At 39.1% G+C, this 17,622-nt stretch overlaps 2 protein-coding genes across 11 annotated transcripts in view; one reads left to right on the top strand and one right to left on the bottom strand.

The window, feature by feature from the left end:
* The first annotated feature begins 3,350 nt into the window (after positions 1–3,350).
* Positions 3,351–7,131, top strand: parapinopsinb (parapinopsin b). The gene is given in 5 exon segments (XM_057362839.1): positions 3,351–3,581; positions 3,583–3,682; positions 3,965–4,293; positions 6,548–6,781; positions 7,015–7,131. Coding segments are annotated over 5 exon segments (1,011 nt in total).
* A 225-nt stretch (positions 7,132–7,356) lies between these two features.
* Positions 7,357–17,622, bottom strand: part of cacna1da (calcium channel, voltage-dependent, L type, alpha 1D subunit, a) — a 72,350-nt gene continuing 62,084 nt past the window's right edge. For 9 of the 10 annotated variants that reach the window (XM_057362829.1, XM_057362830.1, XM_057362831.1 and 6 more), the window contains 7 exons: positions 16,906–17,291; positions 16,405–16,431; positions 14,355–14,483; positions 14,038–14,177; positions 13,768–13,874; positions 13,091–13,408; positions 11,252–11,557 (listed from right to left, as the gene is read on the bottom strand). In XM_057362829.1, the coding sequence (XP_057218812.1) occupies positions 11,252–11,557; positions 13,091–13,408; positions 13,768–13,874; positions 14,038–14,177; positions 14,355–14,483; positions 16,405–16,431; positions 16,906–17,291 (1,413 nt within the window). Of the gene's footprint in view, positions 11,558–13,090; positions 13,409–13,767; positions 13,875–14,037; positions 14,178–14,354; positions 14,484–16,404; positions 16,432–16,905; positions 17,292–17,622 lie in introns of all 10 variants that reach the window. The other variant, XM_057362838.1, reaches the window with a different exon arrangement.

The following is a 17,622-nucleotide window of genomic DNA, read 5'->3' as shown; positions in this document are numbered from 1 at the left end:
TGCGGTTTCCCTCGTGTCTGATGCGAGCGCGCGCACGAGACAAGCTGAATGCGAAACTTTATACCCGGCCGCGCGCCTTCCTCCGTTTTGCTTCGACGTTGTTTCGAGCAATAATCGTGGCATATGGACGTCGCAGGATTTTATATTTGACTTTTATAGCAGAGATACTTTTCTAAAACACAATGCTCGGCTTTAAAGTTGCAGTTTGCAGCAAATTAGCAACACTACAGAAAGAAGTGACTGATGTAGGCTACTCAATGTGTAAAAATGTTGCAATAATTTGATCACTGTTAAACTTAGGGGTGTCAATATACCGGTATTGTCAATAACCGTGATTAATTTAAAACCATATGTGATATAAACGCAAATAATTAAGCAGTCATTTAAAGTTTTGCCTTAAAAGCCGCCATGGTTATTGTTTTACTGAAACCATTATAAAACCCCATTTAAATAGATCGTGATATTACATATTTATGTAAATTCTTTTGGCACAACAACCGTTAACTGAGAATTATTTTATTTGTTTTATTTGTCATAACATCTCAAATAAATGTTATGTAATTTCTAAATATATTTTTCATAGTATATATTAATATCTTATCTTCTTAATATATACTTAAAAATATAGAAGATTCATTAATCCTATTTCTACTGCAAATAATCATAGTAACATTTAAAATATCACACAAGTGTGAGGCATATCCTCACAAAGCCAGACTTTGATCCGAGTCCTGTCCCTGTTACTTTTCATATCCGTCAACAAAACATGATTCTGCATATTTGTGTTTATTGATGTATGGGACCTTCAAGTCAACCAGACGGAGCATGGTTGCTCTCTCGACTGTTCTTCAAGAGGCCATAAAAGAGAAGAAAGGACTCAAAGCATGTTCAGTAGGAATTATGGCCAGCCACTTGTACAGCGTTGACCTCCTGAGCCCGAAAGCTTAACAATAGCATCCAGGAGTTAATCAGCACTCCCTCGTTCTCTTTCTCTGCTCCTGTAATTACTCCATAAGCACATACATGATGAGGTGCATCTGTGTGTGGTAAGGATCTGATGGATCTGTCTTGAGCTGCCTGCGTCTGTGCAGTCATGATTGGCTGGAAAACGCATCATACATCACACAGACGCAGCTGGAAACAGCAACTACTGAAGATGATAAACAGCGCTCTCTGTACTGTACCGCTGCCGAGGTACTTAAAACATTCACCCCTCTAACTAAGCTTCTCAAGTTTAATAAGTCAAGATGCTTGATAAGAATTTGGTACAACAGCCTTCTCACAGCCTTGAGATTTCTGCCTACACTGTAAAACTTTGCTGTAGTTTTGCAGCAGGTTTGCCAGTAAGCTACTGTAGATTTAATTACTTTCAGTACTGTTTTCAATTTGAGTTCAACTTTACTTCACTCAAAATTAAAACACTTTGACTTTTGAGATTCAAAATGAGCAAGAAGAGACTGGGATTAGCACCGCAACACTGCAAAAAATGACATTCTTTCTAAGCATTTTTCTCTTGTTCTTTCTTAAATTACGATACATTTACATAACAAGAAAAGTGACCTAAGATATTTAGACTAATTTCATTTTATGTTTAAAACCAAATCGTAAATTAGATCTACAGTAAGTTACTGGCAAACCTGCTGCAAAACTACAGCAACGTGTATCGTGGAGGTAAAGCTATACAGTACAGAACATCCATAAATAGACATCTTTGTTAATTGGTGCACGGCTGCGTCTTTAACCAGAATACCAGTCAACAACAAGATTAAAGAGTTATGAGTCCTTCGGGTACAAAAGCAATAGTTTTAACAGCTCCTGAAACAAAGCCGGTTAATCTGTGCTGGAGTTCTCACATGTTAACACAGGCCACCAAACACACGATAATCTCTCTGTCTTGTCTTAATGGACGGTAAAACTCTTAGCAGGTCATGTATAGTGCAGGGTAAAGTGGTGCTGAGAAGTTAGACTTTACAACTGATCAAACAATCCCACAAAACCTGTTACACATAACAGACAGTTTCATCGGACGCATGCGCCTGGCCCGAAGTTCACTTCTGCTCTGAGTTTGGTTATCGGTCTGGCTAGTGGCTAGGGATATAACAATTTATTTGATGTTAATATTCATTTAAATTCACATTTTATTGTATGTTAACTGTATTAAATTAAATGAACACTACTCGACAGTTATTGATTCTTTGCAGAGGTTTATTGTTGCCGCTGAAACGTCTATATACACAGATGCACATTTTTCATGAAGAGTAAAATATGTAAAAATAGGGCACAATGTAGTGTATTAATATGAATTATTTTACAGATTTTCACCTGTACCTTTAATTTTTTGCACCACACTGCGCTACGTTTTAGGGTCAACGGAATTAAATTACTGGAGAATGTCATGGAAGAAAATGACCAGTATATTTTCCATAGTTTTTTAACACGGTTCCTCCATTAGAGAGTGAACACTGGAAACCAACAGAAAACAACCTCTTCAATTACCTAAAAACGGAATTCAAGTTTGTTAAAGATCCATATTTATGATATTTTTTTAAATGATTTATCATGGCCGTTTATATTAAGATATACACATGGAAGCAACAAAAGACTTTGGTCGAGCATTGAGGCCAGTAAAGAAAAACACTCAAATGTCATCTACTGACAGAAAGTAGATGTGATGCCCAAAATGACTTTAAAAAGGTTCATCTGAAAAAAGACGAAACTATTGTGTTGACTCACCCTCATGTTGTTTAAAACCCAAATTACTTTTCTTTTGTGAAACACAAAAGAAGTTTGTGACCGACAGCACCCGTGTCAACATTCTTCCAAATGTAATCCCCTCTTGCATTGTTCTACAGAAAGAAAGTGAGTCAATGACAACATCGTTTCATTTATAAATGACAAATGTTTCCAGAAATGAAACAATTGTAACACTTCACAGTTGATCCCTACAGATACAAGACAGATTCCACATTACTAACACTAACAAACGCTCGGTTATTGAAAAAACACTACTCAGGGGTTTTCTGCTCAACGGTGAATGATGAATAAGAAAATGTGTACGTACTGTACAGAGAAAAAGATATTTGATCAATTTCCCTAAAAAGAAGATCGTTCAAATGTTGAAAGCCCAAGCTAAGTTACTTAGATCTGAGATGATGTCTAGCGAGACGTGTTGTGTCTCAAATCCTGATCTGCAGGACTTTTCGTTTTACAGCACCTAATCTGAATAAGAACCTTTTTTGGAGTCTGTCGACCACAGACAGCAGACGCACTTGCACAATGCGAGGGTGCACTAGCAAGACACATAAACTACAGCTAGAAAGGGACACAATCTTTGTTGAAGATTTGGAAGGATGGCCTCTTTTCCAGAAGTCTCGAATGGATCTTCCGTCTACGGCCTCGGTGCAAAGACGCCCCTGCCACGGGCAGGATTCATCACGCTATCTGTCCTCATGGTGCTGGCCTCTGTCACATCTGTCGTTCTGAACGCAACGGTTATCGCTGTGACCCTCCGGCACAAACAGCTGCGGCAGCCGCTGAATTTCGCCTTGGTCAATCTCGCCGTGGCCGACCTTGGTACCACGTTTAACGGGCGGTCTGCGATCCGTGGTGACCAATGCCGTGGGTTACTACATCATGGGACGGGTCGGCTGTGTGTTGGAGGGGTTCTGCGTTGCTTTATTTGGCGAGCATGTGTTGGGTTCATTCCAACACAACAGAATAATTTTAGAAGGTATTATGTCATCATCTCCACTGGGAGTATCTCGCTGGGCTTCCAGAACACACAATATGGCGTTACTCGATTTTAATAATCTATTTCACTTTATTAGTCCCACTGGAAAACGCTATAAATACCTGAAGAGCATCATTCTAGCAGATGCCGCCTCAGGCAACCACGACTATCACTATCGTGACTTGAGTGACCAGCAAACTCTTGTGTAATGTGTTCTCTGTCGTATCTGTGCAGGTATAACAGCACTGTGCACAGTGGCCCTGATCGCTGCGGAAAGGTTGTTTGTTGTATGCAAGCCTCTGGGTACCATCACGTTCCAGAGCCGGCACGCCGCAGGAGGGTTGGAATTATGCTGGCTGTGGTCTCTGATCTGGAATACTCCTCCTCTCCTCGGCTGGGGCAGTTACCAGCTGGAGGGGGTGGGAACTTCTTGCGGACCTGACTGGCAGGGTCGAGACCTGAAAAACGTGTCTTACATCATCTGCTACTTCTCGCTTTGTTTTGCTGTGCCATTTGCCCTCATTGTGATCTCATACTCATGGCTGCTTTACACACTAAGACAAGTAAGACATTGTCCTGTCATTTACTTACATCGAATTTGAATGTTTATTTTGACAATATTATTTTTTAGATTGTAGAGTTTATTGTATTTGCTGTCACATATCACACAGATATAGACTTAATTCTAGGAGTAATATCTTATACAACCTAGCCCTATCTAGTGTGGTTGGATTACAGTATATATTACCATACTGTGTCTATTGCCACTCGATTTGCCAAGTGTTGATGTCCTCAGGGCAACATATTTTGTTTACCTAAGGACAACATTTTTATAAATAAAACCTAAACCCACACCAAACCCCAACCCTGACCATAACTTACCCCTAAAATCAGAGGGAAATGATACGTGAAAAACAATGGTCTAGAATCACCTAATCCTGGTTAGAAGATTAAACTTAAAATTAACTGTAAACTTATTTCTGAAATCTGATTGGTTGATTTAAATATTGTCCCAGTGTCAACATGATGGTGCCAAACAATGGAGAGCCGCCTATTGCCACATACGCAGATTTTTGTAATATTACGGTCTTGCAGTTGTTAGTAAACCACTGTTGCCTATGCGTCCCCTTTAAATTACCAATGGCTTTATATATATTTATTTAATTTTCGTAAAGGTAATGCTTTATGTTTGGAAAACTTTGCTGTCAATATCTTGACATTTTGTAAACAACCAAACTCTGTGTGCACAATACTGCTGCAAACTTGAGATGGCAAAGGAATCTTTCGTTTAACCTGAAAGTTAAATATCACTGAAACAGCCCAGATAGCACAATCCATCTGGTTTACGTCTATTTGATGTCTGCATTTACATCTGCAAGACATCTGCAATACATAGTTTGCTCATCTGCAATACGTCTCGGAGACGTCTGAACGTCTGTAATATGTCTGCTAAAGATCTGGAGATCTGCTGCATAAAAACATCTGCTAAACATCTTAGAAAGAGCAGCTTTACATCCATTCTAAATCATAAACATCTTACAGACATCTTCTAGATGTCTATATGACGTCTGACAGCAGACATCTCTGAGACGTATTGCAGATGAGCAAACTGTATTTATTGTAGATGTCTTGCAGATGTAAATGCAGACGTCAAATAGACGTAAACCAGATGTATGTGCGCTATCAGGGAGGTGTCATTACATCACTTCTGTCTGTTATGTTAGCTTGTAAACTACAAAGAAAAATCATGCTAGTCAAAAGAGCGTTTAACCTGTCAATCATTCGGCGTGTGCACAGATTCGACCCGTTATTTAAAGTCCCCATGAACCGGAAGTTGCGATCGTGTTTACTTCCGTATTCTGACACATTTCTGAGGAAATGGAGAAAATTAGTGGGAGTGGCTTGCGTTTTTCCATGCGAATTGATTGGATGTGTAAAAACAGCCGTTGCATTTTGAAATGAAACTGGCAGCTGACTGACGGTTGAAGGGGAGGAGTTAACGAATGCTCCGCCCAAGCCGTCTAGTTTACGTCATTTGAGATGGATAGTCATTTCAGGGCAGAAGTGCATTTTCAGATTTTAACTGAAGATTATGAGGGTACATGAGTTTTAAAAAGAAAATGACCCACATTGATACGCTATTTACTATAAACGCTGCAATGTTTCATGAAGAAAAATAAGAATTGTCATTTTTAATTTCACTGGGACTTTAACAATAAACATCACAGTATTTTAACAAGAGGTGTGTAAAACTGAACTTACTGTATGGTTTGTTTGTTTTCTTGACACGCCACTATTACTGTAACTGTCCTCAAAAGCGACTCTTCGTTTGCACGTCTGTGAGTGGGCGGGGTTGTGACAAAAGGGGCGGTAAATAGCAGCGACATACTACACTCTTTGAGTAATGTTTTTTTTTATACATGAATTACGCTATTGTTTTGTATAAACAGCATGGCCACAACAAAACAATGAACAGGATCAGGTGCATAATTAAAAACGTAAATAAAAACACCTTAAAGAAGCAGAGTTTATCATGTTGAAAAGATCTCTTGCATTCTGTAATTAAATAAATGTTTGCCGTGGATGTCAAATGTTTTAACAAACTAAGAAAATCCAGATTTTTTTGGTACCAGTCTCACAATTCTAATATCAAACCTGTAGTCCATATCTTTTGCAGGTTACTTCACTTATCTTTTTAACCAAAAAGTTTACAGATAGTTAGGAACATTTTTGGTATGTATCTAGAACTAGAACTGGTTAGTTTATAAGTTTAAGAACGTTCATTGACCTCCTGAATGAGCATTTGATCTCTGACAGGTGGCTAAAGTGGGCAGAGGGGCAGCTGCGAGGGCGGAGTCAAAGGTCGCATGGATGGTTGTGATGATGGTGTTGGCCTTTCTGGTGAGCTGGCTGCCCTGTGCTGCTCTGGCTTTAACCGTCGTCTTCAACCCCGAGGTCCAGATGAGCGCTCTGGTGAAGGTTGTCCCCATATACATGGCCAAAAGCAGCACTGTCTACAACCCCATGATCTACATATTCATGAACAAACAGGTGATTGAGATTGACACCGCAACATTGAATTTAATGTGGCTACATATACTAGAGATATTTGGGTGAATGCTCGAACAAAAATGAAAGGGGTGGTATAAATACATTTTATTATCGCAGGCTAGGTCATTTCACTAAATCACATGATATCAATACTCAAGATCAGCATTTAAATGCATGTATTTCACAGTGGTACATTATATATCTTTAATGAAAATTGTAATCTTCTTTTACAGTTTCAGAGGTATGCAGTACCATTGCTCACGTGTGGTAAAGATCCCTGGCCTTCAGAAGACGATGCATCAGAGCTTCAAACTGTCGTATCACCAGTCAACAAAATCAGCCCAGAATGACTCTGTACTGAGCCAAAAACTATAATGCGCTTTTTGACACTTTAAAGTGCACTGTGAAAACCCATTAAACTATTCATACTATACGTATCACACTTTTTTTTATTTAAGACATCTTTCTTGACCAACACGTATGAGATTAAATGACAGTACTGACGTACGTGTACAGACGTTGGTCAAGCATCTGTGTACCAGCATGGCCATTTGTATATGAATAGAAATAGACACCGTTTATTTCTTGTTTATTCATTAAGTTTATTCAGTATTAATCATTAGAAAATAAAATTTCAATATGGATTCAAATCAAGTCCAGGCCAAAATAAATAGGAAAATTACAAAAAAAGAAAAATGTATCCATACAAAACCTAGAGGGATATTAGAAGTCATCTGCTACGAAGAGAAAATCGTTTTTCTTTTTTCCTCATGGAATAAAAACCATAACAGAGCAAAGAGAAGGACCTTCAAAAGAAGAACATCACCACCACCACCACCACACATCTTTCCATTACTTTTGTACAAATGTTACACTATAATCTTACAGCATTATTCATAAAAATTATATAATAGTAGTAGCAACAACTCTAGATGAAAATGTGATAATCAACATATGTGGCTCTAAATGCGCATAATACTTTTTTTCATTTTTTGCTAACGCTGACGTTAACAATACAAAGGTGTGCACCTTTATTTCTCCGTTCTCCTCATCTGTTCCAGCACTGAAAGGTGAAATGCGAATGACAAATATATATTCACTAAACCGTACGCACAGTCACAGAAAAATTACAAAAATTGCCCACCTTAATACACAAAATATGAATAGAAAACAAGGAAAACAAATTGCACGTTACAGTAATTTGTGCAAAGACGAACATGTGCTAAGAGTAAAATTCCATTGGTAAATCAAGAACCAAATTTCTTCTTTTCAGGAGTCCCTGACACGAGGTAAAAGTTAAATCTTTCGTTTAACAAGGTTTTTTTTTAAAGTTTTTCCTTTATTAAAAATAATGCATATTTTATTGTCCTTACCAGTAATTGCTACGAATAGTACAATGTGCCAAGAATGTGCATTGGTCCATTAACAAGATGCAGTATAACTGACATGAAGACCAGAACACAATGTAGTTTTTTTTCGCTAGGATCATTTCAGAAGCCCTTTCGGATGTGCACACGCAGTGGTTGAACCCACAAGTTTCACGACAGTATTCGGTTGGACTGAAAAGCACAGTACTCTTCCAAAACACAAGAGATCAAACTCATAAACATCAGTTCTCACAAAAACCATTTCTTCCCTTTATTTTCACGGTACCGAAGCTCCGCGCTCCAGGGCAGTGGCCTTTGCAGTCAAACATTTTTTACCCATAATGCTCGGCATTAATTTGTCTGTTGGAAGTGACAGAAAGGGCAATTGAATCGCGTATTCCCGTACCGAGGTCTCTGGAAAATCCTCAATTTTATAACACCTTAAAGGCAAAATGCTCACAAAAAGGACGCTTCAAATGCTGATATGTTTCCCCTGCACTAAAAGAGGTAACTGCAGAAGCCGGAGCTGCAATGAAGCAGTGAAATAAAACAAAATAAGTAAATAACACTAGAAACAATGCATGGGAAATTCGGATCGGTATTGCTTAACCAGTTTCTTGCTCTGCTTAAAGGAACAGTTCACCCTAAAATGTCCATTCCAAACCTGCATACTATGTTTTTTTCCTACAAAACAGAATTCTGTATAGCTTATAGTTACAAAATGTGCCAAAAACAGAATTCTGTATAGCTTATAGTTAATGTGGCAAAAAACACCTTAAGGCCATGTTCACACTTGACTTATTTTTTGACAAGAAAAAGTTGACAAACGTGCTTTTTTAGAAAAAAAAAAGCTGGCTGCGTTTGGTTACAAATAGCAGCCGAACGCCATGACTTCGGAGGAAGCGTCTGTGCACGAAGGCAGCCCAGAGAAACATAGGCAGCGTAACGGAAGTCTATTTGAATTATAAACAGAGAGCGTCTTTACAATAACTAATCACATATTTAAAAACTACAATACTAATTTCTCGCTAGAAATGCATTCAGAAGTTGTTGAAAGTGAAAATTAAACTTACATTCATAACTATGCTCCAACGGGCGCTTCAGCCGCCATTTTATTTTTCAGAGTTTGAGCCTTCTCGACCAATCATGTCCCTCGCATGTTGTTATGGAAACGACAGGTCTCTGTCATTGGTTAGCTGTGAAAAAGGAGCTTGACGTAGGGCATTTTTTTCCAGAAAAGTTAAACTTTTTTCAACCTCAAAAGACGCTCTGAGCTGCAGAAAAAGACGCTGGCACTGGCGTTTAAAAAAGCGCTCAGGACGTTTTTTGAAAACACGGTTTACTCCATAGGATTATAATGTAAAACAGACGCTAGCAGCTTCGAAAAAGAAGTCAAGTCTGAACACGGCCTAAGTCAATATGCCGTGTGCATTACATCCTGAGTCTTCCAAAGCTTCACGTTAACTTCAAATACGTAACTGCCTATGCAAAGCTACCACGTATGACTTAAGAAGACTAGGAATATACGTGTAATATACTGTATGAGCCATATGCGAAGTATTTTGGAACAATTAAATAATGGCAGAATTTTTGTTTTTTGGGTGAACTGTCCCTTTAAGGATGCACGATGTGAACATACACTTTAAACAACCTGAAACGTTCCCATCACCTCATGGTTTCTTTCATAATCCTTCTTATTATCATGATCTTCATAACCATTTTTAAAAAACCTTAATTTTAATACGTCCCCATCAAGGCGCGAAACACCCTGTGATGTCGGTGGAATTTAATTGCCGACCTGAAATTAGCTTTGGGTTTCCCTCCGCAGTACTCTGGGAATAAGTTTGCTATTCATAGATCAGCTAGCGGCAGCAGGCTTCTCCGTGTGGCAGAATTTTCCTGGCGAGGGTCGTACAGTTTAATTGCAGACTAATTAAGCAGCATTGTTAATGCGCATTTACCGTCGCACCTTCCTGCGCGCCTCCCCTGCACAAAATATGCAACCAAACATCGACAGACTCCTTTAATAAACCCACGGACACGATTAAGACACTATTCTGTTAAGCCCTACGAAAAGCCCCGTAAAGGAGGTTGACTTTTGTGACCCATACTGCATGCTGTAGATTTTAAAGGAACACTACTTATGAAACGGAAAACGAAAGAAACGACTTGCATATTTTGTGCGGGTGTCACAGACGTAATCTCATAAAAAATTGGCTTTTTTGTTCTAAATTACGAGTATGCATATGAGCAAAGAATAAAGGCCCAGGATTTAATCAGGTACAGTACCTATCAAAATAACACAGAACGTCGTCTTTTTGTAATGCGATAACATCAATAAGGATTAATATTGCTGATCTCTTTTTTTTGTACAGTACAGTACAGTACATAATTACAAAATATATAACGTCTCTTTACAAAGTTCTTCTTTTGCCTTATATCACAAGTCATTTACAGCATATTATGAAATATCAAACAGGCTATCCTAAATTTAAAAAATAACCTGCCTGCTAGTGCATTCAACACAAATGCTGAAATTGTCTTGTAAAGTTTGTCCAGTTTACCACATACCAGCATGATATCCTTATTGTAAACCAGTGTTGTGTAGTAAGCGTTTGTTCTCTAAAATATGCAGTTTGCCTTATCGTTAGTAAAATAAAGTATGGGTCGTACGTTCAAACTAAAGCCTTTGAGGAGGGATGTGCCATACTTAGCTTGCATTGAGCTTGCAACGTGCTTGATATGCAAAACCCTTAAAGTGACTGAGGTAATGACATACTGTATATTCGCTCTGATTGTCATCACCTTGGAAACAGCCCGCCCCCGGGTCCCTCGCCTCGCTGCTCATTGGTCCATTTCCTGCAGTGACAGTACAAGCAGCCAATTAAAATTCGCTTTCAGAGCTTAACGTCGTCAAGCGGTCCCCACGATTGCGTCCGATTCACCAGTTCACGTGACTCCTTGTGGGGCAAGACCGACTCGTCCGTGCTTTCGGTGCCTTTCCGTTCCGCTGTGAAGGCACTTCTTTAGGTAGTAAGCCAATGAATATACTTTATTTTCGTTTGATCAGTTTTCAAAGAACGCGCTCGTCTGTTAGCAAATGCTATAAAGTGGTAATGCATATCATTTCATCCGCCAGGTCCTCCTCGTACCGCGGCCGAGGTTCAGGCTCCGGTTCCTCGTCGCTGTAACTAGCCGACACGTCCTGTAGCTCATAGTCTTTCTGGTCCAGTATGGGAAACACGTTGATGCCGTTGACGGCTGGCGTGATGGTGCCGTTCAGGAGATGGCTGGCGGCGCTTTCCATTTCGTCAATGGTCATCTCGCACGCGTCTGCGATCTCGTGCTTCGTGGCCGACACGAACTTTGGATCTTTGGCGTAGCGACCCAATCCTTCTGATATCAAGACCTGTTAATGGATGAAAAGAGGAGAAGCATTATTGATAAACCTTAAATGAAAAAGTTAACAGAAAAGTTCATATTATCAGTGACGGTCGAAAACGTTTTGCCCTGAAACTGAAAAGTTTTTGAAAGCGGACAGTGTCCTATCTGACCTGGTCAGCATTAACTTGCAATGGGGTTTTATGTAGGTTGTTAAAGTCCCCGTGAAATTAAAAATGACAATGCCTATTTTTTCATGAAATATTGCAGCGTTAATTGTAAATAGTTTATCAATGTGAGTCCTTCTCTTTTTAAAATGTGTGTGCCCTCATAAACTTCAGTTAAAATCTGAAAATGCACTTCCTTCCTGTAATGACTATCCATCTTAAATGACATATGTAAGACGGCTTGGGCGGAGCATCCGTTAACTCCTCCCCTTCAACTTTGTCAGTCTGCTGCCAGTTCCATTTCAAAATGCAACGGCTGTTTTATACATCCAATCAAATCGAGTAAAGGCCGAAGAGCACACATACTCATTTGTATTGCGCATGCAGGGGCGGTCCTAGACCATTTCGTGCCCTAGGCGAGCTTGACTGATGGCGCCCCTTCCCCGCGAGAAAAGAACTCATGTCCAAAGAATTGCACATTTATTTAAACAATGATAATACAAACAATATAACAATATGTGCAAAAGAATAAACCTGTTCAATAATAAATATACAAAAAATAAACTTAACTTTTAACTTTAACAGTAGTGCAACATCTGAGAACAAAAAGTGCACACTAAAGAATCAAAACAAAAAATTAAACTAACAATAAAATTTAGTTTAATTTATTTTTTATGTTAAAGTATTGTTGTAGATAAAGGGATGGCAAAAACTGTTGAAAAAAATAAATAGACATTATAATTTCAATTATAATTTTTTTTTCTCACCGCATATTTGGCGCCCCTCACTAGATGGCGCCCTAGGCAAGCGCCTATGTCGCCTGTAGGAAGGACCGCCACTGTGCGCATGCGTTAAACTCGGACGTGAACTTAATACGTGATGAGTATGCGCAGGAAGCTGTGCGGACGCGTTTGTGCGCGAGACACATGCCCTGGCCTTAAGACGAAAGCCACGCCAACTTTTTTTCTCATTACAAATTCCATTTCACTTGGAAATGCGTCAAAATACGGAAGTAAAAACAGTCGCAACTTCCGGTTCACGGGGACTTTAAAATAGTATATAATTAATATAAAAAAATATAAAATTAAATATATTTATTAAATAGACAGAATTCTGTATAATTTGATGATAATAAAATCTGTAAAAAAATCCTGTAGATATTTGAAGTATTTTCTCAAGAAGTATTTTACTTCTTGCTTAAAGTTTTAATCTGCATGTAATCTGCTTTGTTAAGTGTCAGAGGAACTAATACATAAGCATCTGAGATACTGTATATATCAAGTTATTAAAAAAATTGTAAAATAATAATTAAAAATAAAATGACTTTATCACCCAGTATTCCATCAAAGACTGTTTAACACACAAAAGACAGCATTTTAAGATTTTGGACTCACCGCCTCCACCAAACTGGTGGCACTGCCTCTCTTCTGATGGTACTGGTTTCTGTACTCAGGCGGGACCTGCAGGTGAATGGGTGAGTAATTCCTCTGCTGGTACTCGGGGTCATCTGTGTACCACGAGCTCTTTCTGACGGATGATCGACTGCTGCTCACGCTGTCCCTCAGAGGGCGGTCCACGCGGATCAGGGGCGTGGAGTACGGCGTCCGGTCTTTACTCGCAGGAGTGGGTGGAGGTGACGCCCATGATCTGGTAGATCGTGTTGGTGAAAGCCTGTGAGCCCTGTTGGAGTCTAGACCTGCTACTGCCATCACCTGGTACAGTGGACGTACGGCAGCTTTAATGTAACGGTGTTATTACAGTGGATCAAAAAGAAACATTTACGAAGAAACATTCGACAAACGTACATAACAATTTGCTTAATATCGTGGCGTATTTTCCTATGTTTTTTCCTTTTTCCTACTGTATGTCTCAACTGTTTTGTGCTTAGAAGTGTATTAAGTCTCTAAAACGTTTTTCAGTTTTTCTTTGCAACAATGCAAAACTGAAAAACAGAAATCAAAAATATAAAATAGAGTTTGCATCAATAATTTATTAGTATTTATAGTTTTATTCTATTCTATTACTTACTCTGGAGTTGCTTTCGGAAAAAGGAATTGGAAAAAGAGTTTACCTGGTGTTGCATGAGATGTAAGGGTAGAGCGGTACGCTGGTTAAGAAGGTCATCTTGACTATTCTGCCTTCGCAGACACTCAAAATTAAAGGACGACCTCCGATGACCTGTGGATATATTCATGCATGAAAGTGTAAATGTGGTAAAAACACAAATCTTGTTTCTGCTGAATATTTTCTAAATTATGACTTCAAAACCTTTTCAAAACGCATATTTTCAGTTTTTTTGCAAATGTGGCTCATTGCTTTATTCGACTCTAGACAGACTCGCCTTGTGGTGTAGGAGGAAGCAATCTTCTCTTTGGCGACCTGTGTGACTCATGATAAAGGGGCTGCTCATCATCGTCATAGTAACCGTCAGGATGGTGGTAACCCCGCGGTGTCTCGTACTCCTGGTCACTGTTAGGGTACCTGCGCAAAGTTGTGCCATACATCAGGACAGATTCATAGCACATTTCACACTAAACATGCTTTGAGATCAATTCATCTCTTTAAACAAGATATTCAATATTTATGATGTTTTCAATAAACTATCATAGAGAAAGTTTTGGCTACAGTAAAGGCATCTGATGATCGGGATGGTTTTACCTGTCACCAGACAGCATGCTGTCATCTTCATAAAACTCCTCTCCGCTGTAATACTCCGCTGAGTTGCGGTCTTCATCGCACTCTTCCTCACGGCGTATTGTTGGCTGTCTTCTGTCGCTGCCGTGTGACCTGTGTAAAGGTCAGAGGGGTCAGAGGTCGGTCAGATTGGAATTAACGTGTCACTGAGAACCATGCAGGATCATGCAGACGTGTGTGTCCGGAGGGTAATAATGAAGTTAAACTTTGATAATGAACGAGCATGTTAATAAATCAGCAATGCTACAGCCGGACAGTCGTCTAAGATCTAGTCTCAACTTAAAGATGTTTTCATGGTGTTGAGTCTAGATGACTTCAAATAACTGTGAAGCATAGGCCTTTAGAGTAAATGCAACATATAATTTAACAAACAAAAACAAAGGCTGTGAAAAAAGGATGTCATGCTGTTGTCTACCATGTGTTAAAGAGTAGCTAATAGTCAAAAGCAATGATGCTACAAATGTCTTATTTTAGTAGCATGACAGAAGCTTAGCTGTTTTTAAAACAATTTAGCAAAACAAGCCACTCTTTCCATTATGAAAATATGAAGAGTTTGGTTCCAAATTGAGATAATAATAATAATTTCAAAAATCATGTTTTTTATTGTTATTGTTATCATGTTTTTATTGTGTCTTATTGAGTTAGTTAGCTGTATTTTTGAGTTATTATGGCTTAAATCATAACAAAATTGATATTCATTGGAATGCACAATAAAAAAATATGATAATTTGATAATAAATAAATAAACAGTTATCTCATTTTGGAATCAAACTCTTCATACAGTATCATAATAAATCCCACTTTAATAACTTATTAACCCACTTTAATAACTACTTTGTATAACAACTTTTTTAGTAGGTTTAAGTAGCTTATTTATGTAAATTAAATGTATTTTTTTAATTACTTGAAAAATTCTCCCGCACTACTTGTACCTGTTTTTAATCATTTAAGTTCATCGAAATTCAAATTGGAGAATCGAAAATAAAATAAAAAACTGCTAAAAATTTGTTACAAAAATGAGAAGTGAGCTAGTAAATTAAAATGCAGAACAAACTTAACAGACTTGCTTTCACTGAGCCTTATTTAAATTTGCATCAAATAAATATAGCATTTACCCAAAGGTCTATAGACTAACATCCCTACAGTGGTGAACATAAAGGACAACTCTCATAAAACAAAAAAACTTTAAGCCGCGGTCACACTTGACTTTTCCCTCCATTGACTTCCATTCATACACATGCGAATGCGACAGACCGGAAACGCAAGCCCGCCCAACGCTATTTCGCTGCGTAGTAAATTTTTTTTTTAAGTTTGGTGAACTCTGACCTGCGTATTCGCATCACGAATAGAAGACCAATAGAAGTACAGAAATGTAAAAAATGGAGGAATAGCGCCCGCCCATTTTCGTACACCATCCGAACGATCTTCGCATGCTCAAAGTCAAGTCTGACAGCGGCTTTACTTAGGAATGTATTAAGTATTGATTGTCTATATAAAGCAACCAGAACTAATGAGTCATCCTTTAAGTCAACCACGGTTGGATAGCGCCACATGCAGCAAGCCCCGCCCTCTATCCCTTTATACCCAATCACAACACAAAGACAATCAAAGATTCATCCTGGTTTGCAGCCAGGCTTTACCGGTCATTTTAATCAACACTTTACGCTTTCATAGTCAAAACATGTGCGTGTTTATTCAGCCGTGTCCCAAATGGCACCCTGAACACTTGTGATCCTCTATTTGATCTGAACTGCTGGTAAGTCCACGCTAGTGAGGGCTTCTCAAAAGGGCACATGAGGACGACTTTAAATGTTAAAATGACACACAGTCTCGCAGACAGACAAACAATGGCCACAAGTGCACATCAAGAGCGCAATTTGGTGCCGAGCTGTTTAAAAACTGTTCCTGCTCATTGAGCAACACCGCTACCCAACGACTACAATTCAGCTTCTCATCACCGTTTCTTTTTCTACAAGCAATAACACCTGCACGTGTAATACCAGCTGAAACATACCTAACATAGGTCTCAAAGTAGCGCCTTCTGCTCCAGAAAGCCGAGAGATGGTTAAGAGAAAGTATTTTGGTTAGGAAGGAGAAAGACAGAGAGAAAGGTGACAAAACACAGGGCAAAGGGAACATATATGACACAGTATAGACATGAGATATGTATACAGTATGTTCTCGCTCGGTTTAATGGTTTGGTCTGAACACCAAGTACCTAAGAGTGAAATCGCCTTTAAACACACGACAGGAACAGAATAGCAGATGAGACTGGATATACAGTATGACCACGGGTTTGTTGATGGACCCGCGGGTGAGTGCGAGAGCAAGCGTGTCTTTTCTTAAAGATGGCTATAGTGCAGAAATGTCAAATGTAATGTCTAAATGTTTGCGAATGAATAATAATATAAATCGAATCAATCCTATTCTGCTAGCATACTGCTTCTTTTCCAGAAGTCCAACACATAACGTCAAAACACCAATCCACATGGATAAATAAAAACCAGCCAATCACCTTTGCCCATTAGGAGTTCTGGGCTTGTCGTAATCTCCATAATACGATCCTGGGTAGCCATTGGCGGGCACATGCTCGTAGAACCGATTGTGCCCTCCGTTGGGCAAACTGGAAATGTTGGCGTTGTTGAGATTGATGTTGGTCGACTTGGGTGACTTGTTGTAGGAATTGTGATGATGGTGATGATGGTGGTGATGGCGATGATGGTTTTGCTGCGCCATGGCATTGGCGCGACCCAGCCGCCCCACGGGTTGCTCCATGTGTGCGTAATGCGGGGGTGGCTGCACCTGCAGGGGGCGCTGTGTGGCGTTCGTCTGATGGCCGGAGCTCCTCCTGGAGTCTCCGTTTATATGATTGAGGTGGTTGCCAAACAGTCCCCCGTTTCGCTGCGAACAAATACTTGTGATCATACGGTCGAAAAACCTGCACTGCCAAAGAAATGACTGATCGTTTGAAAGTATTTTATTGTCATTTTTATATGATCTCATGGTAAACATAGGTTCAAAAGGAGGTAACATGGCATATAGCAGTGGTTCTCAACTAGTGGGTCGTGACCCAAAAATGGGTTGCAGGTTTGTTATGATGATGTTCAAAACAGTTTAAAAAATCGATAAAATAATCGTTATTTATTATAAATATTTAAAACATGTGCTAATACGAAACCTTAAATATACTGTACCTCGCAAATAAGTTTGCACTGATTTAAAAAATATAATG

Source organism: Triplophysa rosa, linkage group LG20, assembly GCF_024868665.1.
Source record: "Triplophysa rosa linkage group LG20, Trosa_1v2, whole genome shotgun sequence".
In the NCBI taxonomy this organism is placed as follows: Eukaryota; Metazoa; Chordata; class Actinopteri; order Cypriniformes; family Nemacheilidae; genus Triplophysa; species Triplophysa rosa.
The sequence above is the reverse complement of the archived record's forward strand: the minus strand, read 5'-3'. Positions and strand labels throughout refer to the sequence as shown.